The sequence below is a fragment of the Myripristis murdjan genome, chromosome 21 (assembly GCF_902150065.1).
Source record: "Myripristis murdjan chromosome 21, fMyrMur1.1, whole genome shotgun sequence".
NCBI classification, from domain to species: Eukaryota; Metazoa; Chordata; class Actinopteri; order Holocentriformes; family Holocentridae; genus Myripristis; species Myripristis murdjan.
The window spans coordinates 25,873,670-25,901,067 of NC_044000.1; the positions used below are offsets into that span (position 1 = coordinate 25,873,670).

A 27,398-nucleotide genomic window follows, 5' to 3' on the forward strand; every position below is an offset into this window, starting at 1 on the left:
CCCAAGTCTTAAAAGTCTTAAAAAAGTAATAATCATCTTTTAACTTCAAGTTTAAAAGCCAGAAACGGATCAGATTCAGAACAGACCTGAAGGCCAGGCGCTCGTCTGCCTTCAGCTCCTTTCCGTTTTTGTGCCAGGTGATCTTCGGAGATGGAACAGCTCTGAAGGGAACTGGGATGTGCATCTTCTCGGTTTCCACCACCACCAGGTCCAGAGTCTGAAACTCCAGGGTTGGGTTGCCTTCAGGGACAGACGGCACAACACATGATCAAAAAATATAGAAAGAAAAAAAAGAAAGAAAGAAAGAAGTGGTACAAGTACAAGCTGAACAAGCTGAGAGGATCATGGGTAAGCAAGATGTGGGCAAGTCCTTACAATCGGAGTCCTTGGCAAAGACGTTCTCGGAGATGTCCGAGGGTTCACTGACCCCGACGGCGTTGATGGCTCGGACTCTCAGGACATACTCTTTCTCGGGGACAATGCCCTCCTCGATGCGTAACTTCAGCTCCTTGATGGCCCGGGAGTTGACCCGCATCCACTTCTCCGTTCCCGCCTCGCACATCTCGATGTGATATCCGGTGATGGGGCTGCCACCGTCCCTCTCTGGAGGCTTCCAGGCAATGGACAGGAAGTCACGGCTGGCACCAGTCACATGCAGCTCAGTGGGCGGCGATGGGACACCTGCAAAAACAGTTTGACAAACAGTTTGTTTTCTGCCTGTTTCAGTTTGACTGGCATTACTGTTCATTAGCAACTGCTTGTAGATGATTCACATTCAGAATCCCTTAAAATAATTATACTTTAATCTACCCCTGAAAACATATGAAACACCTTAATCTAAATAAAATAGGAATATTAATTAACATATGAATATCCATTGTGATGACCCCTGCAAGTCAGTTTGGGTTTGATGACCCTTGCTGGTCAGGTTGTTGGTCAGATGGGGTTTGGCCTGGCTCATCTCATTAGTGTCTCATTAGTGGGTCATCAGCTCAACTGGGAACAGCTGAGGGCCCCGGTGTTTCCAGGAGATAAAAGCCTGGCTGTTGCCAACCTCTCTCTCGCTCTCACTCCTTCTCCCTTTTGCTTCTCTCCACAGGCGCTGGGTCATCCGGTGATGCTGCGTTAGTTTATGTTTTCTTACACCTTACAACACGCATTCACATTATTCACTCATGCACACTTACATCACTGACTCTACTGATATCCACACCCCATACTTAGGTTTTCTTGGGTTCTTTACTTTAATAAATAATTTAGTTGGTTAAACCTCCCTCTTGGTGTGTCTCCCATTTTTGTTGTGGCCTCAGAGCCGGGTCATAACATCATTAATTAATCAATCAATTGTGTCCATTAATTAATAATACAATTCATAATTAATTAAAAAAAACATTAATTACCTCCTTATTAATGGAAATATTCATGGATTTTAAGATAAGATATACAGTATTCTAATGAGTTTAATGAGTGTTTTCCATTCCCAAAAAAAAAAAAAAAAAAAACACCTAATACATGCCTACCCAACTGAACTGAGTTATTAAGTGTAATGACATAAAGGAGCTCAGAGGAGGCGATCATGCACCGACCTGTTGGATCTTCGATGGTCAGGATCTCGGTGGGTTCACAGGGGTGTCCAACGCCGGCCTCGTTCTCGGCACAGACCTGGAACTGGACCTCTGTCCCCTCAATGACGTCCGTCACTCTGTACTTACAGTCCGGGCCAGAGGTCTTACCACACTTCACCCAGCGAGTTCCCAGCTTCTCCTTCTTCTCAATGGAGTATCTGCACAGGGGGCGGCCACATGTACAATCTTTGGACCAATTCACTGATATGATTATCAGCTTATTCAGCGTTTTTGTCAGAAGTGTCAAATTAGTTTTCACTTAAATTGGACCTCAGCAAGTCTGCATAGCGCTCCTTTAATTTTTTGCATTTTTTGCATTTTTCAAATTTAAACTTCTAGGATATTTAAACTCCTGCTTTCTTTAGAGTCTGCTCAGTGGTGGACTCAAACCTGAGGATGGGTCTGCCGCCATCGTTCTTAGGTGCCTCCCACTGCAGGTCCACATATCTCTTGCTCACGCCAAGGACAGTGAGGGCGTAGGGCGGCCCGGGAGTGGCTGCAAGGGAAAATACAGCCCATCTTTTACATCAGAAACAAAACACGCTCCAGCTGCAGAGGCAGGGTTCCCAATCTTTTTTCATTTACCCATAACTTACTGAAAGTGTCTTTAGCGAGCACAGAGTCCTCCAGCTCACAGAACGGTCCGACTCCCACAGCGTTCTCAGCAGCAACGCGGAACACATACAGCGAGCCTTCGTTGAGGGGAGTCACCGTGTACTTCAGCTCCTTGATGGTGGTGTCCACAGCCTGCCAGCCCTTACGCCTGACGTCCCTCTTCTCCACCACGTAGTTGGTGATGGGGGAGCCGCCGTCCCTCTCAGGGACCGTCCACTTCAGGTCAGCGCTGTTCCTGCTGATGCCGACCACCTCCAGCCAGCGAGGAGCAGTGGGAGGATCTGACAGAGGAGACCAGCGGTCAGGACATTCATCCAAACTCCTAACACTCCCAAATCCCAATGCAGACTGCTGATCTATCTTATTATTATGACTTTTAAAAAGAGTAAAAGTGAGCAGGATATTTGTACCAACCTTTCTCAAAATTACATTTTCATAAAAAAGAGCTACAAAAATGCATTCCATTGCACTATGACCGAATATCAGGTACATAAAGAATACCTTTAATTTTTATAAATAATTAATTAAGTCTGTATTAGTATTGCTGGCATGTTCTCCAAAACTGCAAATTCATTCGAATTCATTTGTGCAAAATTGCCATTCATACTTCTTCAGCTCCAGCTAACCCTAACCCTTGCAAATTGTTCCTGAGACCGCAAATGAATATAATAATTGTTGGAGGAATATAAGTTTTCAGCTAAAGTTTTGAAGAAATGCTAGTTTTGTATTGTATATATCAATTATCCAGAGCAAGTATCCCAATATGAGTGTTCAAAAATGGCTACTGTGCGAATAAAGCTGACAGTGGAGGCAAGGTGCTGACAGGAAGAAGAGTTATTGTGGGAGTTGTTTGGACTTACTGAGTCTCTCCTTGCAGAGCACAGGGTCACTTGGCTCGCTGGGTTCGCTCTCTCCGGCCACGTTGACCGCTCTGATCCTGAAGGAGTACTCCTGCTTCTCCATCAGGCCCTTCAGGAAGTGCTCCAGGATGTTAATATTGTCGGCCACGTGGATCCAGTCCGTCGTTCCACTCTTCAGCATCTCGATGATGTACCCGTCGATCTTGGCGCCGCCGTCGTGCTCCGGCTTGGTCCACATCAGGAAGCAGGAGGTCTTTGCCACGTCCTTCACCGTGGGTTTACCAGGAGGCCATGGAGGATCTGCAGAGGGACGGTTAACATTTCTCACAATGACATTTACTCTATCTGATTCCACCCTGACTACCACATCCAGTGAAACAGGCTTCTTTAATGGTTGATTTGGTAGCAAACAAAAGCGGGAAACATTTGTTGTACCGATAGGATCTTTGACGAGGATCGGGTCAGTCTCCTTGCTTGGTTTTCCAGTTCCAGCCAGGTTCTCAGCCAGGACTCTGAACTTGTACTTCTTCCTGGTGGGAAGACCTTTCACTCTGCAGGGGAAAATATAGAAAAAAACACAGCTACATCAACACTCTTGACCACAGACAACTCCTTCAGCATCATCGATCTCACAATCTGTGACTTGGATCCCACTGAAACATATTCCTCAAAAAAGAAAAAAAAAAAAAGCAAGGAAATAGTTTGAAAATAAGTAAAATACAATTCAAAGTGTGCATTTGTCATCTCTGATAATGCAAAATAATGGCAGGAAAAAAGTCATAAATATTCATCTGGGGAAAACTTAACACCAATAAACACTTCACATCTTAAGAGTTTATTTAAAGTCACATGAAAACTAATGTGTCCAAAAAGTTCTATTCACAGGGGACTTTCTTGCTGGGCTTAAAAATAACATGAGCTGACCTGAAGTTGGTGTCTTTGATGGGCAGTTTGTTGCACCTCATCCACCTGTCATGGTCGGGTTCATATCTCTCCACCCAGTAGCCCGTGATGGGGCTTCCTCCATCCTCCTCAGGCTCGTACCAGGACAGAGTCAGCGAGTCCTTGGCAATGTCCGAGGGCTCCAGCTTGTAAGGAGCTCCAGGAGTGTCTGAGAAGGTCAGGAGGAATCACATTAATCCAAACTGTGTGTAAATACATGTCATGAATGATCAGGAAGCGAACAGGAAGTCTGCATCATCTTTTCAAAATGCTTTTGTATCTGCCCATCCAGACTGCTAAGCATCCCCAAGTATTCAAACTAACATGGCCTCAGCAGCGTATCTAAAAATTGGTTCAAATACAAGATGGTTCAAATAAAATGTAAAAGCTGGATGTGGATGCTATGCGTAAATGGCAAAAGTTTGGCATTTTAAAACAAAAACATATTTGTGTGGATGTAGTCCTGTCGCCTGATTTTATTTGTTAACTTGTGGGCCTGTAAGGTCCTTTGAGATTTTGGGTGCTGAATAACCTTAAACTTGAAACTTGAAACTCACCGAAGGGGTATCTGGCGATGATGGAGGGGTGTTCTGCTGCCGGGCCGATACCAAACTGGTTCTCGGCAAAGACCCTGAAGATGTACTCCTTGAAGCGGACCAGGCCCACAGCCTTGTACGTGGTTTGTTTGACGGTGGAGGAAAGCTTGTGCCAGATCTCACTGTCGGCGGCTCTGCGCTCCACGATGTAGTTGGTGACTTTGGAGCCTCCATCATCTCGGGGAGGGTTCCAGGCCAGGAAGCAGGTTTCGTTGGTGATCTCAGAGATGTCAAAGGCAGCCGGAGGACCGGGTTTATCTGTGACAGGATGCAAAAAGAGTTAAGTTATATTTTAAGTACAGAAATTTGAAATCATTATTACTCTGCTGTAAAACCATCTAGATTTACCTTCTGAAAATAAAAAAAAACAGATGGTCCGCTCTTATTAATGCATAAACTAATGTTTCTTTCATCCTGACTCACCCAGAATATTGACGTCGACAGTGGCGGTGGCGCGGCCGCTGCTGTTGGTGGCCTCGATGATGTAGGTGGAGCTGTCATCCCTCCTCGTCTTGGCAATGGTGACGGTGGAATGTCCGGGTTTGGTGTCGATGGAGACTCTGTCATCTGGCTTCAGTACCAGGTCGGCCTTTGTCCACTTCACGCGGGGCTCAGGCTTTCCTGTCACCTCAGCAGGGAGCTCGATCTTGCTGCCGGCCTTGGCGGTCAGGCCGGCCAGCAGCTTGGCATCAAGCTGGATCTCTGGAGCCTCTGCACAGCCGGGGCATCGAAAATTTCATTATTAAGAGCTCATTGTCCAACGGCTTACCATCAATATGGCTCAGCTCTGTCTTTTCACTTGTTTGATGTTTTCAGAAGCATATTTTTATTTGGTCTAGTCTTGGTCCCAAGTGCTGCAAAGTCCTTGCTGTTTATGAGAGTTTGGACTGGGCTCACACATTTTATACAGTATGTAACACATATTTTGATTAAGAAACCCCTTCAGATTAGGCTTCGGTTTGGCAAAGTGGTTCCAGAAACCAGATCACCATGAGTAACTGGGCTCTGCCAGGAAATCTTGCAAAGTGTTTACATGTGTTACCTTACTCTGATTACTCAAAAACTCCAGTTTACATACACCTTCAACAATCAGGCCCCAAACCCCAACATTCCCCAGATTATTACCACGGTGTCATGGTGCTTTGGCCAGTGAAAGAGATTTTCTTCTGTGAAAACAGTAGAAACCTGTCAGGCGCCAGTCCGCTCACCTTTGGGATCCACAGCCAGGATCTCGTCGGTGGCCTTGCAAGGCCTGCTGGCTCCCAGCCGGTTCAGAGCTCTGACTCTGTACGAATACCACTGGCCTTCAGTCAGACCAGTCACCTGGCACCTGAACACAACAGACACATACACACACACACACATTTAACACACTCATATACACAACATTTAACATGCACTGCATACAGAGTCAACAACTGCACACCTTCACAAAGAAAGATGCGGTAACTTCAGTTCTGGTCCAAAAAAATACTCATATCACTACACACCGTTACACAAGACGTAACGTTACATCTTTAAAAACTGAACAAATTGTGTGGCTAGGCAGTGGAATAATATTTTTAACAGCGTTTTTCTCAGTTTCCCTCTAGTTTCCCTCTAGTTTCCCCTTTTTTTAAAAAAAAAAAAAAAGATTTTGAGGATTTTATATTTTACATCACTTTCAGTTCTTCCAGAGATATCTTGTGAGAAAAGATGTTGTAAAAGATGTAAAATTTTCATAATAATAGAACTTATTTTAATTTTTAGATGCTGCTAAATAAACAGGTATAGATTTAGTGCTGTAAACAATGGTAAAACTTGAAATCACACACGACCATATGAAAACACAGAACGTAAGGGAAAAATCTGTCTGTTTCTGCAATGTTCAACAGCTTACACCAGGGGTCACCAATCATGTGCCATGGAGGGCCGAGAGGCTGCAGGTTTTCATTCCAACCAAGACCTCCACCAGGTGACTTCACTGATCACCTCACCTTGTATCAGAAAGGAGGAGCTAATCAGTGAAATCATGATTGGTGACCCCTGGCTTACACCAACATTTCTTAACCTGTTTTCCACCTGAAATGACACAGTGAAACAGAACTGTGGGTTGTGTTGTCGTGTTCGTACTTCAGCTCGGGCACCATGTCTCCGCAGGCCTCCCACTTGTCGGTTCCTCTCTGGCAGCGGTCCACGTTGTAGCCCTTGATGCCGGCACCACCGTCGTACTTGGGCGGCTCCCAGGTCAAGAAGATGCCGCTGGCAGACTTGTCTCTCCACCTCAGATTCTCCGGTGGGTCGGGGACGGCTGGAGGCACACAGGTGAGGAGTGTGAGTTTAATAGCTTTTAAGACCATTTTAATGCTGCTTGGAACTGAATTTCAGACTAATTTAAAAACCAGCCTGGTCCTGAGAGAACGCAGCAAACTAAAGTTATGAAACTCAGAATAAGTAATGACAGAATAAGTAAAAGGACTCTTGGAAATTAACAGTTAAAGAATATAAAGTGCAACCTGTGCTGAGTAGAGCCGACAGGAAGCAGATTGTACTGCTAATCTGTTCTGGATTCAGCTAAGAGCAAACATGAAGCTCATCAGTTTTAATTTCATCCTTTTCTTCTTATTATTAATTAAACTGTGACTTTAATCATTTGATCTGTTAAGCTCTTTGTAAATCTGTATGGAAAGGCCCTTCATAAATAAAGCTGATTATCATTATCTAGGAAGGAGGCTTATACTGGATCCCCCGTGAGCCGAGCGGCAGATCCCCTCGCGAGCCGGGTGACAGGTCCTCGTATGCCGGTATTTCATTCAACTCACTGGCAGGAGACGAGACGTTGACCGGCTCGTCGATGTAGGCGGGCTCTCCGGGCCCACATTTGTTGCAGGCGGTGACTCTGAACAGGTACTCCTTCCCCTCCACCACGTCAGTCACAGTGTACTCCTGGTCCTGAATGCCGGTGACAACCTGCCACACACACACACACACACACACACACGCACGCACAGGAACTTCAGCTGAGATCATGCCATCGTCAGGCTGAGACTTTCAAGGTAAAGCCGGAGTCCTGATTCACTAGTCTGCAAGTTTATTTAATAACAATTTCTCCTTTTTGGAACAAATCAATTTTGATTAAAGTTTGTTTGCAAAACACGATTTGAGCAAAAAATTTGATTCAGTTCTTACATAAACATGCATCAATATAATACTGTCCGTTTATTTACTGAAATGCTGACGTACCTTGACCCAGGTCTTGCGGGACACGTCTCGTTTCTCCACCTGGTATCCGGTCAGAGGACTTCCTCCATCGTGCTCGGGAGGCTCCCAGGTCAGGTGGACGTGCTGCCTGGTCACCTCCTGCACCTTGAGGTCCTTCGGGGCACTGGGAGATGCTGTGGGACGAACACAGTTTGGTTTTATTATCGGGGTGAAAACCAAGTGCAATACAAAAATAAAGCGTCTGACCGAGTTTTCTTCACGTAAGATGGTGAGACTGGTGAGAGACCAGTGGCAGAGGGTTTTTCCAACACACAACCAAACTAAATTATATTACACAAAAATAAAATTATATACAGAATATAAATTTAGGAGATTTGTTTGATAATTATAGTGTAAGAAAAGAAAGAAAAAATAAAAGCTGTGTGCAGGTTTGACGTGAACGTGGCTCTGCCATACCGATGACAGTGACTTCGATCTCCCCGGACACCGAGGTCACGTCGTTCTCCAGCGTCAGGCAGTAGGTGCCCTGATCCGGACGCACGCTGGGCGTCACCACCAGCTCGGTGAAGGTCGACTTGGTCACCATGGAGACACGCTCGCCGGCGGTCAGCTCCTTATCTCCGAAGGTCCACTTGGCACTGGGAGTTGGGTACCCGGTGATGGGCACTCGGATGGTGAGGGGGTGGGGGACAATCACCTCCAGGCCGTCCTTAAAACCGCTCAGGTCCAACGTGGGACCGACTGGGAGGGAGAGACAAGCATTATGGGTTAGGAAACATAACATGACTGACAGCACTGATCACAACCAAAATAACATCTTGAGCTTCACTGTTGCTGACACGTATGTGAGAATATTTTCCTGCATCCTTTTTTTAAGATTTCTAAAACAAAGCCAGTCGGTTCTTACCATGTGGGTCATCAGCCAGCAGGGGTCCGATAACGTTGGATGGGTCCGAGATGCCGGCGGCGTTCTCAGCAAACACTCTGTAGTTGTACTTAGCAGCAAACTTCAGACCAGAGACCTGATGGAGGACATTATTCATAAATAATTACTGAACAAAGTAGCATGTGAAAGAGTACATAGATGAATAAGATTTTGGACTTGCACATCAGTAACTGTGCCGCTAATAAAAATAATTCTGTGTGAGATACAAACACATCTGATTTGCTAATGCTCTTGATAAACTTTGTCTTCGGCCTTGTAGAGATTTATTTCCTAAAAATAGTAATAATCGCGCAGCTCCGCGTCCCAGCTGAATGCATACCTTGTAGGTGAGGTCAGGGCACAGCCTGGCGTTGCAGCGGAGCCACTTGTCGGTGCCGTCCTCGCAGCGTTCGATGATGTAGCCGGTGATCATGCTGCCGCCATTCCTCAGAGGAGTTTCCCAAGTGAGCTGCACCGAGTTCTTGTTCTGGTCCTGCCACACCAGGTTCAGAGGAGGGCTGGGACGCTCTGCAGGACGCACACATACAAACACACAAACCTTATCGGGGTGGACTACTTCACCTGGCATGTAGACTGGTGCTGAGGGTGTTAAAGACGCAGTAAATCAAAAGAAACAAGCAGTAATGGTGAAAAACAAAATGTGAATTTGGTCCAACTCACCGATCGGGTCCATGATCTTGACAGGGGCAGAGGCGGCGCTGGGTTTGCCAACACCAGCCTTGTTCTCAGCCTTGACTCTGAAGATGTACTCTTTGTTCTCGATGACATCGTTAACAACGGCGCTCAGCTCATCAGGTTTGGTCACCTGGACGGCTGACCACTTCACCGACGTCCGGTCACGCAGCTCGATGATGTAGGTAGTGATGGGAGAGCCGCCATCCGACTCGGGAGGTTCCCAGGACACGGTGCAGCCAAACTTGGTGACGTTTCCAACAATCACGTTCAGTGGTGCATCAGGAACATCTAAACACAAGGTAATGTGTTACTTTAAGATGAAGAAGTGGAATACCCTAATACTAATACTGGAATATTATTACTGGGAATTTAGTTTAGCAGACTGAAGAAAGGACTGTCTGAAAGTTTGCAGGAGCTGGACAACTGGTGTACATCCCAAACAATAGGGTCCCTGAATGCAACACATCCTGAGCTTTCCTAATGTCAGAGTGTTTCCATTCTTGTCTCTCAATAGCAACTGCAGTTCTTGATTGCACCTGATTCAAACAAGTAAAAACTTGGAAAGATAGCTACCATTGAAATTGCGTATTTCCCAATCACAGCAAAATTTCATCCCAGAACAGGGAGCTGTGTGTTTTTTCTTCCCCAGTATGGCAAAGGAATTTTTAATTGACAAACATTCATGGTGTACAGCCTTTCCCTAATGTTGGCCATAACCAACTTACAGCAAAAGCCAAGATTTCAGCCACTATGGAAGAGCAAGTAGAATGAGGAAACCTGACAGTTACATTTCTCACTAGCTAAGTTAGTTACTGTTTTGTTTTGTTTTGTTTTTTATTTCCAATGTCCAATGTGTGACAAAGAGGACAATGAAAAAGAGAGGTTGCCTCTATCATATTTCATATAACATGTGTATCTCAATTCTAGTCTAAAGGTCTTTATTTGTTTGGGCCTGGCTGCTTCCCAATTTATTATAAAATGTTTTAGAAATTTAACATGGAAGTAATAAAAGTAAATGCAAAGTAATTTATACTTCAGAACCACTATTTTGTAGCTCCAACTGAGAACCAATTTTTCCATTCGGCAAAAGGATGAGATTTAGGTTCATGAGAGGACAGACTCATTGTTAGATCCGCAAATTAGGAATAAACTTTATAATAAAAAGACAACATGACAATAACATTCTTACCAAACTTGTTCTTTGCCTGTACAGGTTTGTCGGTCTCCACCAGAGGTCCGCTGCCGACTCTGTTGCGGGCGCAGACTCTGAAGAAATACATGGAGTCCCTCTGGAGGCCGGTCACCGTGTACTCGGGGCTTTCGGCGTGATCGGTGGCCAGAGTCCACGTCTTACGCTTCACATCGCGCCTCTCCACCACGTAGCCGATGACTTTGCTTCCTCCGTCGCTCTCTGGCTCCTCCCAGGCCAAGCTCACCTCGCCGTCGGCAGTGTCAACCACCTGCAGGTTCTTCACCGGCCCGGGAACGTCTGGAGACAAGAGACAGGGAGGACAAGATCTTTAGAACAACATGGACCAACAGGTGTTTTGTGGAATAAAAAGCTTTTGAATCACATTCACTACACAGTACAAACTCTACCTGCACTCTCTAAGCATCAGAGACTAGAAATTCATAGATTGATGAATTTCTTCATTATTTTCACAGAAAATGGTCAGTTAGTGAGGATTAGAAGAGTAATCGGTCTTTCTTTGTCGGTGCACTTTTTTGAAATTTCCAAATTTCCAGTTACAGTGAAAAAAAAATGAGATACTTGAGTTACTTTTTTACTTTTACTTAAGTAGATTATTAAGTAAACATCATCACAGTAACACTTCAGTAGCAGTTTATGGAGAACTCACCAATAACTTCCAGGTTGATGAAGGCCTCTCCTTCTCCATGTTTGTTCTTGATGATGATTTTGTAGCGTCCCTCGTCGGATTTCTTGGGGTCCTTCAGGCGGTATTCGGTACAGTCCAGAGAGGTGTGGACATTGTCTGCGGGCAGGCTTAGGTTGTTGTACAGCCAGTCTGCCTCGGCTTTGGGGTAGGCGCTGTAGGGAACTGCCATCACGATGGGCTTACCAGCATCTGTCACATAGCTCTGATCCATGGTCTTGATTTTTGGCACAGCTGGAGGAGATATGGCGATATATGGAACACTAATCAGAGCGATGAATTGAAAACTGAGAATAAACGTGACAACTAAACTGACCAGTCCGAAGGTTTTGGCCACAGCTCTACATGAATTCATGCTATATACTGGGGCAGAATCAGCAGTGTGTATGATACAATTTTCACAGAAAGGTACCACTACTGTGACATTTCTTCCTGAGAGTGTTGGAAGTCTGCTTAGGGACAAAGGACATACCTGCCAGTTCCAGCTTGGCTTTGGCATCCTTGTCCTTGACGATAACTCTGTACTCTCCCTGGTCACGAGGCCTGATCTCACAGACCTGCAGCCTGTGGATTTTGCCTTCGCTCACCATCTGGTATTTGTCTCCCTGGACAACAGTCATGTTGTTCCTCAGCCATTTGACTTCCACTCTGTCCTTGTTGAGCTCCACCTCAAACACAACGTCTGTGCCTGGAGGCTCGAACACGTCCTGTGGCGGTCTGATGATCTCTACTGGGACCTCTGTCATGAAAACACAAAAATGTATTTACTCATAGTTCCAGTCAAAGCAGGTACAGTGTGAAATGTCTATAAATACTGAAGAGCTTACCATCAACAAAGAGCCTGGCTCTGGATCTCTTCTCATCCACACCACAGGCGTATTCACACTCATCATCAGGTCTGCACTCCTTGATACGCAAGGTGCACATCTTTCCATCTTTTTCAAATGTGTATCTGACAAGATAAACAATAGATTTGTTTAGAGAAATGTTCTTTAAGGTAGCTTTGAGGTATCTTTGGGGTAACTTTCCACTCCCGTTGTTTATTAAAATGACGATATTTTTACCTTGTGAATAATTATCATCTGAAAATCCAGAAGGGGACTTACCTTGGTCCTTCTCTGATCTCACGTCCGTCTCTGTACCACTTAACTTCAGCCTTCTCTTTGGTCAGCTTGCAGGTGAACTCTGCGTCTTCGAATTCAGGGATGGTTTGGTCTTTGAGCTGCATGTCAAAGTCTGTTGGAGCCTCGCTGATGATCAGCTCAGCTGTGGATTTGTCGTCTCCGGCAAAGGCAGCATACTCTCCCTCGTCCGCCACTGTGCAGTTTTTGATGGTCAGTGTGTGTTTGTCTTTGTCAACTCTGTAGACGATGCGTTTGTCAAGGGTGATCTCTTGACCAGCCTTCATCCATTTCACGGTGGCGTTCAGCCTGTTGACCTTGCATGAGAAGCTGACTGTCTTCTTCTCCTGTGTGTCGACATCCTCCAGAGGCACCACAATCTTCAGACTCTCCTCTGTACATCAGACATGGTAACATACATTAATACCCAGTAGAAACAGTGTATAGTAAAGTGTGAAGTACGATCAGGATTGCTATCACCTTTTTGTTTTAGTTAGGTTTCAAATCTGGTCCATTAAAACATTTTGCAAAGTATTTAACAATTTCCCCACAAGCAAAATCTGGGGATAAGGTCAAACTGATCATTTGCCTGGCATACCAGGAAACAAAGAATCCTCAAAACCTTGTTTCACATTAATAATTAAGGGCTTCTTAAAGTCAGTAAATGACAGTAACCAGTAGCTTACTGGTATGCAAGTTTTTGTAAGGGTTAGAGCCAATCCGAGGAAAAGTAGGACAGGTTGTTGCAGAACCTTAAATGTTATTTTGTTATCGCCAATGGTTCTGGACCTCTCAAATAAAACTCAGATGCGGACCTTTGAGTAATGAAAAGTGAACTGACCTTTGACTGTGAGGTTGCAGGAGCTCTTTGCCTGCTCTCCTCTGTGGTTGGTCAAGTTGATGGTGTAGTTTGACTCGTCTCCCTTCTGGGCATCCTTGATCCTCAGAGAGAAGACGTTGTCTCTCTGGACCATGATGTACTTGCCGCTCTCGAACAAGGTCTCATCGTTCTTCAGCCACTTGGCTTTGGCTCCCTCTGTGTTCACCTCACAGTTCAGGACAACCTCCTGGTTTTCTTTGGCCTCGGTGTCCTTCAGCGGGGTGATGATTCTCAGTTTCTCTGAAAAACACAAAAGACACGTGTTGGTATTACAGAAGGCCGGCAAACATCACACTGTGAGCATTTATAAACAGTTCAGCCACAGGGTTGTGGGAAATTAAGTTATGATTTTTCATTTTTTGAGGCTCCACATACCAAGCACCGTGAGGTCTGCGCTGGCTCTGGTGGTGCCGATCATCACAACATATCCGCCCTCGTCCTTGGTCTCGGAGTTCTTGATGACCAGAGTCCTTCTCTTGCCGTCGCTGATCATTTGGTATTTGTCTCCTGCTTCCAGCTCCTTATCGTCTTTCATCCATTTGACCTCGAAGCTGTCCTTTGAGACGGAGCAGGTGAACTCGGCCTTCTCGCCCTCCACCACCTCCTGGCTTTTTGGCCTCGAGATGAACTCGGCAGCCAGTTCTACATTATGGACATTATTAATATAAATCTTCTTACCAAAACTGCCTTCAAAAGAGTGAAAACGCCAAAAAACAACCACTACAATATGTGGCACTGCAATGACTAATCAAATCATTGTCATATCCTACAGATTGTGCAGGTTATGTTTATGTGAGTTGACTAAGTAAAAAGAAAGAAAGACAGAAAGAAAGAAAATCTAATCTCTCTCTGTCTCTCTCTCTCTATAAATATGTATATATATATGTGTGTGTGTATACATATATATATATATATATATATATACATAAATGATGAACATGATCATACTTTTTTCTACATACTATTTGAGATAGAAGATATAAGATCTCCATCTGACAGTAGTACTTTCTTTGACAAAAAAAAAATTCAACATGTCAAGTGATGCGCTTACCACAAATTTTCAGGTTTCCAGAGGTTTTGTTTGTGGGACTCAGTCTGCAGTTGTACTCTCCAGCATCGTCCATCTTCAGGTCCTGGATGATGAGAATCCTCCTCTTGCCGTCTACGATCTGGTCATACCTGCCGCCCTCCGGCAGCTCCTGGTCTCCTTTGTACCAGGTGACGTCAGCACTGGGTTTGGAAACTTCACAGATCAGTTTAACGCTGTCTGTCTCTGTCCCCTCGACGTTGGACAGGTTCTTGGTGAACCTCGCCTCCTCCTCTGCAAGAACAACAACGCCATAGTGATTAAACATGTTCAGGTGCAAAATAAATGTTAGCATTATATGGTGAAAGTTGACATTATGAAACAAAACACTTGTTCACACCCGCCAGACTGAGGAGCTTAAAGTTACCAGCTAAATAAAAATGTGGATTTTCTGTCGCTGAGGATCAGACATTTTTCTTACCGACAACAGTCAGCATGCCGGAGGATTTGGAGGTCTTTGCGTCACATTCATATTCAGCCTCATCGTCAAAAGCTGACTTGTGGATAATGAGGATGTGTTGAACACCTTGGGCAATAATCTCATACTTCTTTCCCTTTCTGATTTCACTTCCATCCTTAAACCAGCGGACCTGCAGGCAGAACAGGTGAACATCAAACTGAAAACTAACCCAAGCATTAAACATCTAAGACGAATAAATGTGACTTTGCGGTGAGCTGAGGCAGCAAGCCAAAATATGTTTTGTTTTTTTTTGTTTGTTTTTTGTTTTTTGTTTACCTTGGCATTTTCTCTGGACAGTTCACACTCAAACCTGGCGGACTCCTTCTCTCTGACCTCGACATCATGGAGCGGCTTGGCGAACTCGACATGTGGAGCTGCAGCAAAACATTACATTATTTTTGCCATCAGATGTGACACACAGAGTCAAGTCAATTCACAATTCCCAACATAGTAGTTAATATAGCTGTTCCTTTTTGGAAAAATTCAATTTGAGTTTGAAGATATGACACAAATATGACCCTACTCAAAGCACCATTTATTAAAAGACATTATTGATGAAAAAAAAAGTTTAAAATGGTAGTATTCTGGTGGATCACCACAATGTCAGGTTTATTTTTTAAGATTCAATTCAAAGCATTTCATATCGATTCAGAACAAAGTCACAGCAATTCATTCGAATGATTTCTTTGAGCAGATCGTTGCAGTTGAATCACAAGAATTTATGGTCAATGCATCAATAGAAAGAATGTGTTGCTATACAACCAATTCTGACCCCAAAGAAGTGTGTGTTTATGTGTGTGTGTTAAATTCTTCCATACAGCAGCGCAGCTTTACTCACGTTCAACATTGAGGAAGCAGGACGTTTTGAAGTCCTTGGCGTCGCAGGCGTAAGTCCTTGCATCATCCATCGTGCAGTCGTGGATGAGGAGCGCTCTCTTGCGGCCGTCGATGATCATGTCGTACTTCTTCGATTTGCGGATCTCCTGTCCATCTTTCAACCATTGGACCTCGGCGTTTTCTCTGGAAACTTCACACTCCAGGGTAGCAGTGGCCTCCTCCTCAACCGTCTGGTCCTCCAGAGGCTTAGTGAACTCCACTGGCGGCTCTGCTCAGACACAATGACGCCGTTGAATCGTGAACCTTACAGAGTTTCACAGAGACTCTGATGCTGCAGTTATCTGCTGGCTGGACTTACTGGTGACTTTGCAGAAGCTTTTCTACCATGAAAAATGTCAAACATCATGCATCATTAAGATTATAAACCAGCCCTGGGGTTTTCAGAGTGGAAAACCCCAGTCGCCCATCTGAAGTGATTTTGCTCTATGGACAGTGGTATGATTAGATATTTTGATTTGTGTTAACTATTGATTTGCTGTGATGTTCCTACGTTATACAAAACACATTACAGATGGCAAGATCAAAGCATGACGTTAAATAATCACGCACACAGATTTCTTGCATTGTAATCATTTCTGGTGACTAATATGACAGTGAAATTAACCCTGGTTATCCTTTATCAATACCTATATCATTACCTGAGAGGGTACAGGTCGTCTGAAACTTTTATTAATGAGCTGGCCAGCTAGCATACCATTAGTTTAGCAGCTAGCCGACAGCCGACGAGCTCAATCACTGCTGATGTAGATCTGTCCAAACCGCTCATTACAGGAGTTTACCTACTGATTTACAGTTTGTTCTGTTTATGCAACAACTGGATGACAAATGTTACCTATCTGTCACTAATACAGGTAAATGTGTATTTAGCTAGTAATACAGGTAAATGTGTATTTAGTTTTTTTTTAGATTTAATGATTATAACTCCTCTGTTATGAACTGCTACAGAGCTCAGAGGACAACATAGTGCCACAGCGTCACTTTTTATTACACATGCCTGATCTACATTGCTGCCTGTGTGCTTTGACCTCTGACCCCTGACCTGCTTCATGCTGCTGGCAGTGTGGGTGATTTAGGAGCTGAAGCCTGTTGTGTTGCTGGGTCAGTAGAGTACAGCAGAACAGAGTAGAGTCTCCTACCTCTGACGATCAGGCTGGCCTCGGTCTGGAAGTCCTTGGCGGTGACTTGGACCTGGCCGGCCTCGCTCAGCTGGACGTCTCTGAGTGTCAGGCTGTGTGTTTTACCTTCCGACCTAAACACCACCTGTCGGACACACAGCTTGGTAAATCAGCCCACCCTGACAGCTGTAACAAACGCAGGCAGCTGGTTTCCCCATCAGAGCGGAGCAGAGCTGCTTTTAAACTGCCTTATGCCACCTGACGCCCCCCCGCCGCCTGCAGCTCCTGCCCTCACTGACACAGGCTTCCTCCAACACTCCTGGAACTGCACTCTCACTCTTCCCATTAAAACAGAAAAATTAATCCTTCCTAACTGTAGTCTTGCTGATTAGGAGTGCATGTGTTAGTGTGTCTAACTGCGTTAACAGCTCAGCTAACCAATGCTCCTTTAGTAACTGCACACCGCATCACCATCTGGAAAAAGCATGTATCTCCAGAGATTTCCATGTTTTGGCTTAACTTTAAGATTTTCACACTCCTTTGCTGCTCTGTGGGTGAAGAAAGTTCTGTAATCATTGGGGAAATGAAAGCTAAAACTAATTAGCTAAGCTGAAACAATGCACAGTCACCAACCAACAAGAATGTTTTTTTCTTCATTTCCAAATAGTGTACATTCTGGGGATACATGGTTTTCACCAGACAACAGCGATAAACAGAATAACTCTTAATCTTAATCTTAATTTCAGTGTTAAATCTGGGTGTCTTGCCTCTGCAGGGTCTCTTTGTGTGCAAGATCTGATGTTCTAATTGTGGATTTTAACAGTTTCATTCATTTTAAGATACTATTTATTTATCTCTTTTGGTCAATTTCATGCAGCAGCATTTTATATCTTTGATGTAGAATATTATTATATAATTGTAGCCAGTGAAGTCTGTGTGTGTGTGTGTGTGTGTGTGTGTGTGTGTGTGTGTGTGTGTGTGTGAATTGTGTGGCACTCCCAACAACATTATGTGAGTATGGCAATGAAGACCTTGAATCTGAATCTTAAACAGACTCATAAGTTTATAATCACTTCCTTTGCAGCTATACAACGGGCTGTGCATCTTGACATATGGTATGGTTTGAAATAAACAACTTTACTAAATACTCTCACTTCATGTAATTTCTTAATTCATCTTAATTTCAATCCAGCCAATAAATTCTTGATGTAAATTTAAGCCATCAAACAATGAGACAAGACCAGTTATGGACGGAGCTCTGATGAAATAATGTGTGTTTTGAATTTGTAACCATGTTGTTCATGTAATGCAGAGTAAATATGTTGCACAACCCCTCAGCCCAGAGAGGATCATGTGGCAGTTATCAGATTACAGTCGATAATCAAACTATTTGTTCATTACGACTGGATACGTCAAGGCCTCATGCAACCCTCCTTTCAGCGCTCACAGTGGAAACTACATCAGTTTCAACTGGGGAAAAAAATTTAGCACATTTTGATTTTTAAAATTAAAACTGTCAGTAGCTCTTGTTGCCACCTGCCCTGCTCCTCACACTTCTGCAGCAGTTAAAAATAACCAGCAGAACGCTTGCAGGGCAGAAAAGCCTCCTGCGTTATCTCAAAACCCAGATCAAATGCTCGGCTGGAATCCTGAACCTCGCAGGCCCTTATATGCAGAAAGACTTTGGGGCAGAGGGGAATTGTGCAAAGAAAACTGGAAATTGTGTAAAAATAAGCAGTGGCAATAAGCAAAGCACAGCACTGCATCAGACCAATCACTTTTGATTCCCCATCAGAGACAGAAGCTGTGGAGCTACGTGGAAAGTTTGGATTGAGGTGTAAAAGACAACGAGCAGGTCTGATACGTGTCGGGCAGGCTGATTGATCAATCGATCAGGTGAATTCCTTCATGGGGGTTAATGATCCCAAACGAGTCTCTGTTGTGATAGTGTCGTGTTGGAGGTGGACGCATTGGGACTTACTCTGTCACTTGGTTCCAGCTTTGTACCCTCTAGGAACCACTCAACAGCGATGCCTTCAAACGACAGCTCGCATTCAAATGTGGCCGTCTCCCCGGCAGTCACAGTTACATCCTTCAGAGGCCTGAGCAGGCCGATCACCCGGGCTTTGGATTGGGGAGAAGACATGGTTAGTCCCCCCCAAACAGGTCAAAATCCCAAGAGAAAAGCAGCTACTCCTCAGTGGCTAATCCTCATGGTTTGGTTGAGCTGAAGGCAGGCCACTGCTCCGGAGCCCGAAAGCCCTCAGGACAACTGGAGGCGGCCTCCTGAGCCACTTGGCATTGGGGGGCCTAGCTCATTTGCATACGGCCTGCCAGCTGATGTATATGGTCAGCGCTCCATTGAGGGAGAAGGTCGCGTCCTCCCCCTGCCAATCACTGACGGCCCATTCTAGATAAGGCATGTGGCTTCTAAAATAACCACGGGGCATGATTGGCCAGCGGCCCAGCCCTGCCAAACCACAGTGCAAGAGAATCTGTTCCTGTCAATCAACAGCCTGAAATTTCCTGGGAAAAGGAGAATGAGTTGCTCACAGGCACAAGGGTTACCCAACATTCAGAAATGCCGACATCACGGTTCACAGACTGCTGGTGTCATAACAGCTTGTTGTAACGTTCTTTCGTAAGTTTGGAGTAGCGGACAGAGAGATGACAGCCTGGCTGACAGAGATACCGAACGTGAGCGCCTGGATTAACAACTTCCCTCAAGTATTTACGACAGCCTTCTTCACATGCCTGATTAAAAGCCCCTTAATGTTGTGTTAAACGCTGGCTGGCACCATGAGCGCGCAGTCATACCGAACTGATAACCGGACCATTGATTTAATCAGTCAGCTGTTAGTCTGAATGGATCTTTGCATTAAATGTCTTCAGGTGGAAGATTTATCTCTCTAAACTGCCTTGAATCTGTCTAAATACATAGCCCAAAATCATTAATTCAGAATACCCATGAGCAGTAAATTTTCAGGGTCTTTTTTAACTAAGTATTGCTCAGTTTCAGACCAAGCAGTAAATATAGATAGATAGATAGATAGATAGATATGCTTTATTCCAGACTCAAGGTCCATACAAAAAAGAATTAAAAATAAAATAAAATAAATAGATTCTTATGCATTAAAAATGCACCACAGAAGTCCATATGCATTAAACTAAACTAAACCTCTACTAAATCTTGACTATTTGGCACTATGTAGCCCAGATTTAACCTAAATGGCAATAAAACTTTTTTTTACCAGGTCCAATTTGTTGATGCATGATTTTAACTGGATGAAGGAACGACCGCGTGTCGTTGTCTGCATTTCATGTTGGGTGACTTGCACCATCTACAGGGCGCAATTTTGCTCGTGTCAATGAGGAGTCAGTATTTCACATTAATTAAGCTCTCCTGAACGGGGCTATGCGACTGTCTCCTGTCAATGTCTCTACAGTCAGCCTTATCTCTGTCTTTGTCTTTTATCTCGGCGAGACAAGAGCATCTGTCTCAGCCTGGCTCTGGTGTTAACATGTGTCTTCTGATAAAGGACGGTGTTTGTGTCTCATCATGGTCACCTTTCACTCTGAGCTGCGCGTTGGATTTGGCGTTCGCTGCCGAGAAGTCAACACCTCCTGCCATGTCCATACGACAGTTGTACAGGATCAGCACGTGTCGGGTTCCCTCCTCTTTCATCTCAACATCCTGAGGAGAACATCCCCCATTCAGAGGTCAAGTCAGTTCAAAAGTGTCTGCACATTTAAAATGTAAACATGAGTCAATAAAGCATTTTCTGACATTTGAACCTCAGAGAAAATTAATTTCCCAGTGTGACTGAATGGAAATGAACTGGAGCTGAACATAACAAACGTTGGTAGCACTTGATAATAACCATCATAAATAAATGGTAAATTAATAGTTAATTAAAGTTCACTAGCTAATAACCATCAAAATAATGTTTATAATGGTTTACAAACCAGTTATTACACATTAACAAAGTGTTATAAAATATCTGTTCCATCTGTTTTTGTAATGTTTGTAGATGTTTAACAAATCGTTTGGTATTCATTAACAAATACTATATATAGTTTGACATATAGGATAATATATAGTATATTATAAGAAATACTTAATATTTTATTTTGTTGCACACATTATAACATGTTAAAAACCATTAATAAATAGGTTACTATGTAATAAATCAACATTATTAATTATCATTTCATTGTTTAACTGTAAAATAACAAAAGTTTAATTAACTATCAATTTTTCATTTATCATTTATTAATGATGGTTGTTATAAAATGTTACCTGAACATTTACATTAGAGATGATAAAGAATGAGTCACTTATTCTTTATTCTATGTATAAATCCTGATATGCGGCATAAAAAATTTCCATTCCTCAATCTGCTTTTCTCAGAGTAAGTGGACCAGGTTTTCTCAGTGCTGAGAAAAACAGAAACGAGATACTTTCTCATGAGTTAGGTTTTGTTGTTAGTCATGACTGATCTTACAGCAGACTGGTGCAGGTCTTCTCCTTTCAGTTTCCAGTTGCCGTGGATGTCCTCCTCAGATATCTCTGTCTCAAACTTAGCGGTCTCAGTCTCTGTTACCTCCACGCTGTACAGCGGGCGCACAACCTTAATGTCCCGCTCTGCAAAAACACATTATTTACAATCAACAGAAGGAACTTCAGCCTGAAATCTGTCCCAGAACCAGAGAACACAACCTGAAAACAGTTTTCTGTTGTGGGAAACAAGACAGAAGGTTCTGCGTCGACGTGATGATCATTGCGGGACATTCACAAATATATTTACAATTATAAACAAACCGGGCGCGTAGCTGACGCTCTTATCCAGAGCGACTTACAGTTTATGCAAAAGCAAAATAAATGGTAACTCTTCACAATAACCCAACTCTATAAAGCATTCTTGCCAATCAATTCATATTTTATAAATGCCTTATGAAGCATTACAACCGTCCATATGCTTATAAGGACCCTTATAAATAAATAGGTGCATATTAATACATACAGTAAGCATTCAAACTATAAACATTCAAATTTACAAATGCTTACTATAATGTAACTTAATTACACCTGCTTATTAAAAGTAATGCAAATATTATTGATATATTTCCAAATTCTTTTGTGTTGTTAAAATTAAAGATATTCATAATGCCTTTATAGACTATTAATAAATGAACCAACAATTAGCAACAATAGCTTGCAAATTGTTTAAAAAGTGTTAAAATTGGATTATAATGAATTCAAGACGCCTAGAAATGGTCGTAGACACATTAATAAAGCCTTTATAAATAATAAGTAGTTGACAAGGTGTTGAGGCGTGATTATAAACACTTTTAAGGGCATTATCAATACTTATGTAAAATCAATTAAAGCTGTATAAACAAATGACAGTTTAAAAAAGCTTTGATTGCTGTAACTTGCCCTTATAAGCACAAATAATCATTTATAAATACTAAAATGCATGTTAAATATTACTGTCAATGTTTTTGCAAATGCTTTTGAAAGTATTACAACATGACTGCAAATACTTGTAAGGACATCAGTATTTAAATTTCACTGATTTCCTTACAGGCAGTTCCATGTCCAGTTATAATGCTCTCCTGATTTATAGGGTTGGATTATCCTAAAGTGTCACTCAGGCCTCACAAGCAGCCACAGAATCAGACTGAGGGACAAAATGACAGCCAGATACTGGAGTATTCATCTGATATCTTCGATGAGGTGCAAGTATGGGCGAAAGGTGAGCGGCGGCCAGGAGAGATGGGATTACGGCGAATAGGGAGTAATTCTGCGGTCTTGACTGGAGTGGGAGGATCGCTCGGCTGCAGGCATTACCTTCGATGTTCAGATCGGCTGTGGTTTTGTCAGTGCCACAGTCGCAGGTGTACGCTCCGATGTTGCTCTTCGCTGCCCTCTTGATGATTAGCATACGCTTCTTGCCATCCGACTGAATGAGAATATTCTTGGAGGGCGTGATTTCATTACCATCTTTGAACCATTTGACCTCGCCCATGGCTTTGCTCAGTTCACAAACCAACTTCACCTCGTCCTTCTCCACAGCGGTGTAGTTCTGCAGCTTGACAGTGAAGTACAGGTCTCCCTCTGCAACACAGCACATCACTTGCCTAAGCTCCAAAGCTTTATAAAATCTGCAAAATCAAACACTTTGTCTCCGATCGATATTAAAACTTTAAGGCAGTGATACTAACCGAGTACAGTGAGCATAGCCTCTGAGGTCTTGCCCATAGCTTCAACCTTGATCATGGAGGTGTCATCAAGGGAAACCTCCTTGAAAGCCAAGGTGTGGACCTTTCCGTCCTCTGACATGTGCACCACCTTGCTGGGATGCAGACGTACATCATTTTTGTACCAGACCACTGGGATCTTGTCATGAGAGAGTTCAACGCTGAACTCGGCCGTCTCACGCTCTTTCACTGTCACATCCTTGATTGGCTTGATAAATTCGAGGCGAATACCTGCCAAGTAGAAGTGGTGTATAAAGCAGATTCAAACACATTTTATGACTCACTGAAACATTGTAAAACCACCTATCTGACCAAAGTGAGCTTTATTTACCCTTAATAAACAGCTTGCCAGCTGTCCTCTTGTCCTCTGCCTCAAACATGTACTTGGCTTCATCTTCATATCTTGCAGATTTGACCGCAAGAATATGCCTGTTTCCTTCTACCAGAAGTTCAAACTTGTCGTCATTTGACAACTCCTGAGATCCCTTTAGCCAGCGGAAGCTTTTGGGCTCCCTGGACACTTCCAATTCAAACCTTGCCTCATCCTTTTCGTACACGTGCACATCGCTCAGTGGCGTAATGAAAGAGATGGGCAGTTCTGTCAATTCAGAGAGACAGACATTAATATCTAAGCGCAGATGAGGTGGTAACGACTTAAAACGACAGACTATTTCCATGTAAATGTTCAGGTCAGGTAATGAAAGCTAAAGGGCATTTGATTTTGCCACACTGACAAAAAAAAAAAAAAAAGCCCAATGGGGCAAAAATGTCATAAGACAAAAAAGAAGGTTCTTGGTTTTTAAAATGTAATAGTGATTACCATACCATGGGTGTAACATTTCAATAAATCCTCACTGCATTTTATAAAACAAGGACATGTTTTGTGTTATTTAAAAAAAGAATTAGCATCAAAAAATAGAGATAAAGGAATACAACAAAAACTAGGACGAACAACAAAGAGGAAAGAATATCCGTGTCCTCAAGCTTTTTCATTTTTCAAAGATAGAAACACGAGCATAGTCCTGTGCCTGCGTATGTGTAAGACGCTGCACGGCAGGAAGTGAAAGCTCACCCTTCACTTTCAGGTTAGCAGAACACTTGGCGTTGGCAGCGGCGAACGCCACCTCGCCTGTCTGAGGGACTTTGCAGTTGTACAAGATCAGAGTGTGTTTGGCACCGTCCTCCACGATCTCAACATCCTGCAGATGGCCGAGCAAAGTTCAGTGAACTTCAACCAAACATTAGAAATCACAGAAAAGGGATCACAGCAAGAATGAGGTCAATTCACTTTCAATGTAAGAGTGAGCGTAAAGAACCATCCCCTTCCAAATGACAGAGAGAGATCATATTTCTTATTTTGATATGACCACTTTGTCAAGCAAAAGGTTTTTCAAAACTAATTGAAAAGGAAATCCTCATCCGGGTTGGGCTGAATTGAAAGTGAATTGAAGCATGGCTACAGGAATATGAGATGTTTTTCTTGGGACATACGGCAGAGGGACTGAGCACTTCTCCGTTCAGTTTCCACTGGCCGTGGACGTCGTCCTCTGAGATCTCTACCTCGAAACGAGCAGTCTCCCCGTCAAACACTTCAACGCCATACAACGGCCGAACCACCTTGATGTGGCGAGCTGACGTTCAAGAGAAGGAACACATTCAAGCAAAGATGTTCAAACAATTTCACATGAAATGTAAACAAATATGCACGCACATACATACATAAATACATAACAGACAACAGACAGAAGCCCACAGATGTCAGGGCTGAAGCAGGGAAGGGAAGGGAAGAACACACAAAAGGTGCAAAAAGACATTACTAGAGGTAGAGACACTGTTTCTGGCACCATATAAAACCCCTTTTAAGGTGTTATTTAGAAAGCCACTCACAGGGCCATAAACAACCAAATGGTTCTTCACCATGGCTGTAAATGTGATAATGAAAACAATGAAATACTGCAGCTGCGATAACATAATCCTGTTTGGTTCAGTTTAGTTTAGTTTGTTTATTCTACAGTAACAGAGCTAATGGATGGATATTTAAATGTGTTGTTAGGAGGAGGTAGCCGCTGAGGAATCATCTGGTTCTATATGGAACTCCTCGGATCTATTCTGCAAACAGCACTAAAGAACGTTAAAGGGTTTCAAATGTTTCTTCAGAGTGACTGCTGTGTTTTGAGACAAGTGGAACCTTAAAGAACCTCTGAAAAAGCAAATTTAAAAAACAAAGAGCACAAAATGACAAACAAACAGACACAACAACAAAAGAGACAAAAAGACAGCCCCGGGTCAGGGTGGAAGGACACCACAAGCTTTCTTGACTCATTTTCCTCCAGTTAGGCCCATAATATGGATTCAAACTGCACACCATAGCTTACTAAGATCAAGAGCTCTTGTAGTGTGTTTCCACCATGTTGGACCAAAGAACAGATCTACACATGAAGAGCACAAGTACAAACAGTGCAAAGGTGAGTGAAGAGCAAAAAGCAAGAAGGTGGTAACGGGAGGTGAGGGTTAGGAGGATGAACAGGTGTGTTTCAGTCAGTGTCAAAAAAGGGGAGGTTGCTTTAATAGCAGTGAGAGCCGAGTGGGATTATATTCACCAGAAAAAAAAAATCTCAAAATTACAGAGATGACCGAGACGAACGTGTCTTTACCTTCAATGTTAAGTGTTGCTGTTGTCTTGTCTGTCCCACAATCACAGACATATTGTCCTTTGTCTTTGTCCCCAACTTTCTTGATGACGAGGGTTCTGCGTTTGCCCTCGGCTTTTATGGTCACCATCTTTGAGGCCTTAACCTCGGCCTCATTGTGGTACCACATGACATCGACGTCTTTGCTGAGCTCGCAATCTAGAACCACCTCGTCTTTCTCCACTGCAGTATAGTCCTGCAGCTTAACCGTGAAGTACGCGTCGCCCTCTGGAAGGGGGAAATATTGGGTGACTCTCAATATATAGGCATATGTTGTCTCTGAAACTCAGTCTCAGTATATGGCATGTGCATATACAAAATGAGCACATATACAAAACAAAGAAAGGACAAGACAGTACACAATAAACACAAGGCACATAAAAACAAGATACACACAAAGTCACAAACAAACAATATTTAAAATCCTCTATGGACGGACACAAACATGGAAAAGCTGTGCAACGAGCTGCGGAGAAGAGTGAAGGGGAGGGGACGGTGGAAGAGGAGGACAGAAAGAGGACAGGGGTATTCTTGGTTACCTATAACCGTTAGGTTGGCCATAGAGGGAATTCCTTTGGCCTCTGCTTTAATTTGGCAGGTATCGTCTAGAGTCACTTCCCTTATCTCTAGGATGTGTTTCTTTCCATCCACATGAGTGAGCACTGTTCTGCTAGGATGGATTTTAACGTCGTTCTTGTACCAGGTGACGGGCACATTTTCATGGGAGAGCTCCAGCTCAAACCGAGCCGTTTTGCCTTCCTTCACCGTTTGGTCCTTTAGTGGCGAGATAAATTTGAGCCTGATACCTATAATGTATTAATAAGGCATATTCATATGAGTTAGTTTGGAAGAGGAAACGACCAACTCAATGAACAGATCACAGTGGAGTTGTGATGATCCTGAAGCAGGATAAAACCTCAGCAGTCCGGCACTTACCCTCCACTGTGAGTCTAGCTGTAGAAGTTTTGCCCAAAACCTCAATAGTATATTCATCCTCGTCATCAAACTCACAGCTGTTTATGATCAGCATGTGTTTCTTTCCATCACTGATCATGTCATACTTTTGGTCAGGGGTGATGATGTCAGCCCCTCTGTACCACATGACCTTGGACACATCCTTTGTGATGGTGCATTCAAACTTAGCCTGCTTCTTTTCAGGCACGGAAACATCCTTCAGAGGGACAACGAAGTCCATTTCGATTTCTGGCAGGTGTAGATAATGATTAAACATGAACTGTGATCACTGAATAGTCACTTCACCAACACAACATAAAAAAGGCACACCAACACAGCACCAGTGTACAGTCAGCCACCAGTTTACTATGTACACCTTTGAAACTTTGGGTTGGACCTCTCTCTGGCTCCAGGTCGCAGCAGGGCTTCTGATTTGACGACTAGATGACCATGAAGATTACGCTAGATGGTGGTACCTTCAAGCTGCAAACACCTCATCCCGTCTCTTCCCTCTGCACGATGAATTGGAGACATCTAGACGCTGTTCAGGTCACTCAGTTAAACGGATGTTAACT

General features: G+C 43.4%; 1 protein-coding gene across 1 annotated transcript in view; it reads right to left on the reverse strand.

The window, feature by feature from the left end:
• The window catches only part of LOC115380245 (titin-like), a 228,925-nt gene that overhangs the window by 101,033 nt on the left and 100,494 nt on the right, over nucleotides 1-27,398 (reverse strand). Inside the window, 41 exon segments of the mRNA XM_030081336.1 lie at nucleotides 83-240; nucleotides 376-681; nucleotides 1,587-1,783; nucleotides 2,016-2,121; nucleotides 2,222-2,521; nucleotides 3,101-3,400; nucleotides 3,536-3,651; nucleotides 4,025-4,211; nucleotides 4,600-4,896; nucleotides 5,062-5,349; nucleotides 5,847-5,968; nucleotides 6,751-6,928; nucleotides 7,440-7,587; nucleotides 7,861-8,012; nucleotides 8,296-8,580; nucleotides 8,747-8,861; nucleotides 9,105-9,292; nucleotides 9,446-9,748; nucleotides 10,650-10,949; nucleotides 11,320-11,589; nucleotides 11,828-12,094; nucleotides 12,183-12,307; nucleotides 12,462-12,870; nucleotides 13,318-13,596; nucleotides 13,732-13,998; nucleotides 14,408-14,677; nucleotides 14,865-15,033; nucleotides 15,180-15,277; nucleotides 15,742-16,008; nucleotides 16,937-17,060; nucleotides 18,897-19,039; nucleotides 20,483-20,609; nucleotides 21,421-21,560; nucleotides 22,770-23,036; nucleotides 23,144-23,410; nucleotides 23,511-23,777; nucleotides 24,252-24,378; nucleotides 24,671-24,810; nucleotides 25,834-26,097; nucleotides 26,409-26,675; nucleotides 26,806-27,072. Coding sequence (XP_029937196.1) covers nucleotides 83-240; nucleotides 376-681; nucleotides 1,587-1,783; nucleotides 2,016-2,121; nucleotides 2,222-2,521; nucleotides 3,101-3,400; nucleotides 3,536-3,651; nucleotides 4,025-4,211; nucleotides 4,600-4,896; nucleotides 5,062-5,349; nucleotides 5,847-5,968; nucleotides 6,751-6,928; nucleotides 7,440-7,587; nucleotides 7,861-8,012; nucleotides 8,296-8,580; nucleotides 8,747-8,861; nucleotides 9,105-9,292; nucleotides 9,446-9,748; nucleotides 10,650-10,949; nucleotides 11,320-11,589; nucleotides 11,828-12,094; nucleotides 12,183-12,307; nucleotides 12,462-12,870; nucleotides 13,318-13,596; nucleotides 13,732-13,998; nucleotides 14,408-14,677; nucleotides 14,865-15,033; nucleotides 15,180-15,277; nucleotides 15,742-16,008; nucleotides 16,937-17,060; nucleotides 18,897-19,039; nucleotides 20,483-20,609; nucleotides 21,421-21,560; nucleotides 22,770-23,036; nucleotides 23,144-23,410; nucleotides 23,511-23,777; nucleotides 24,252-24,378; nucleotides 24,671-24,810; nucleotides 25,834-26,097; nucleotides 26,409-26,675; nucleotides 26,806-27,072 — 8,867 coding nt within the window.